Source organism: Charadrius vociferus, unplaced genomic scaffold (assembly GCF_000708025.1).
Source record: "Charadrius vociferus isolate BGI_N301 unplaced genomic scaffold, ASM70802v2 scaffold1677, whole genome shotgun sequence".
NCBI classification, from domain to species: Eukaryota; Metazoa; Chordata; class Aves; order Charadriiformes; family Charadriidae; genus Charadrius; species Charadrius vociferus.
In genome coordinates, this window is record NW_009649298.1 from 23,498 (window position 1) to 25,041 (window position 1,544).

The 1,544-nt window shown below is 67.6% G+C and overlaps 1 protein-coding gene across 1 annotated transcript in view; it reads right to left on the bottom strand.

Annotated features, from left to right (window-relative positions):
* The window catches only part of TOP2A (topoisomerase (DNA) II alpha 170kDa), a 24,269-nt gene that overhangs the window by 20,421 nt on the left and 2,304 nt on the right, over positions 1 to 1,544 (bottom strand). Inside the window, exons 7-11 of the mRNA XM_009889120.1 lie at positions 1,291 to 1,353; positions 1,115 to 1,183; positions 856 to 924; positions 467 to 661; positions 119 to 231 (exon numbers count right to left, since the gene is read on the bottom strand). Coding sequence (XP_009887422.1) covers positions 119 to 231; positions 467 to 661; positions 856 to 924; positions 1,115 to 1,183; positions 1,291 to 1,353 — 509 coding nt within the window. The remainder of the gene's footprint in view (positions 1 to 118; positions 232 to 466; positions 662 to 855; positions 925 to 1,114; positions 1,184 to 1,290; positions 1,354 to 1,544) is intronic.

Genomic DNA, 1,544 nt, shown 5'->3' on the forward strand with positions numbered 1-1,544 from the left:
GCGTGCAAGCGGCAGGGGCAGGAGGGGGGCCCGCTGCAGCCCCCTCCACCCCGGTTCCCGGCGTGGGTGCATTCGTTGGGGGATGCCCTCCCGGCACCCACCCTGCAGCCGGACTCACCAGAGGGGATCCGTCAGGACGTTGCGCCCATTGAAAGAGTAGATGGGGCTCCGTGGGGCGGCACCGGCCTGGCCCTCGAAGAGGGAGCTCCAGGACTTGGCCAGCAGTTGGCCCTGTGGGCACAAGTGGCAGCGCTGAGCCGGGGGACAAGAACAGTGACCTTGTCCCAACCATGCGTGGGTGATAATTTGCTCTGGGTTCCACCCAGCTCCCCAAAACACAAGTTCTAAGCACAGCTGGGGTGCGTCAGCCCCAGTGCGGGACCAGGAGAGGCTCCCCCAGCTGAGGGGCAGGGGGGGCTGTGGGGCTTTGCTGCCGGCAGCCCCCACGGGGGACGGGGGTACGTGCCTTCAGGTTGACGATGGGGAGAGTCCTGTCTGTCCTCTTGACGATGGAGACCAGGTCCTGTGTGGGGGCTGACGGGAACGCCCGGAAAGTGCCGTAGAGCCGAGCCTCCTGGGACTGCCGGCAGCACTGCAGGTCGGCACCACGGATCCCACTCATGCCGCCGGCGAGGGGCATGTTGAGGGCGGCCAGACGGAGCTGGAGGGGGAGGCACAGCCGGGGGGAGGCTCGGGCACGGCCAGGCGCCGAGGTTTCCCCCCTGCCCGGGAGGGTGCGAGAGTCCGGCGGTGCCAACTGGGCACGGAGGGGTCACCTGGGCACCTCTTCCCCCTCTCCTCCAGTCGGGCCACCCATCTCCCACCCCTGGAGCCAGAGACTGCGGCATTGCTTACTGATGGGATCCGTGGAGCGATGGTGGTTGGCAGGATCTGGGGCAGCCCTTGTCCATCCTCCTTCTGGACCTGGAATAACATGGCTCAGTTCAGCCTGGGGACACCCATCGCTGTGCCATGGGTGCAGCACCCTCCCCATCCCAACATGACCCCAGGCTCTGCGTGTGCCGGGCTGGCACTGCCCTGCCGAGAGCCCATCTCCATGGCATATCCCTCCTGGCACAGCCGGACCCGCAGCAGGGCTCAGGGCAGTGCTCACCAGCAAGTCCGTGGGGGCCAGTGAGGGTGGCCCTGTGTTGGGACCTCTTGTTTGCATCCTCTTCGCGTCCTGGATGGAAAGGAGAGGACAGTCCTGCAGGGGCCTGTCCCCTCCCGGCAGGCAAAGTGGGACTCGCTGGGACGTGAGCGGACCCAGCAGCTGCCCGCACCCCTCACCTGGTACCGTGGGGTGGAGGCGGAGGGGTCATCACTGGCAAAGAGCGACTCCGAATCCTCCAGCTGCTCAACGCAAGGAGGAGAGGCACGGGTGAGGGGAGAACCAGCTCCTTCCCCGGGCTCTGCCGTCCCAGCACCAAACCCAGCCCGGTGCCGGCTGCCAAGGCTGGAGCCCAGACCCCCCTCCCTGTGAGGGACCCAGAGGGGCATCTCCGGTGCACGGTACCAGGAGGCGACTCCAGCCGGTGGGGGTC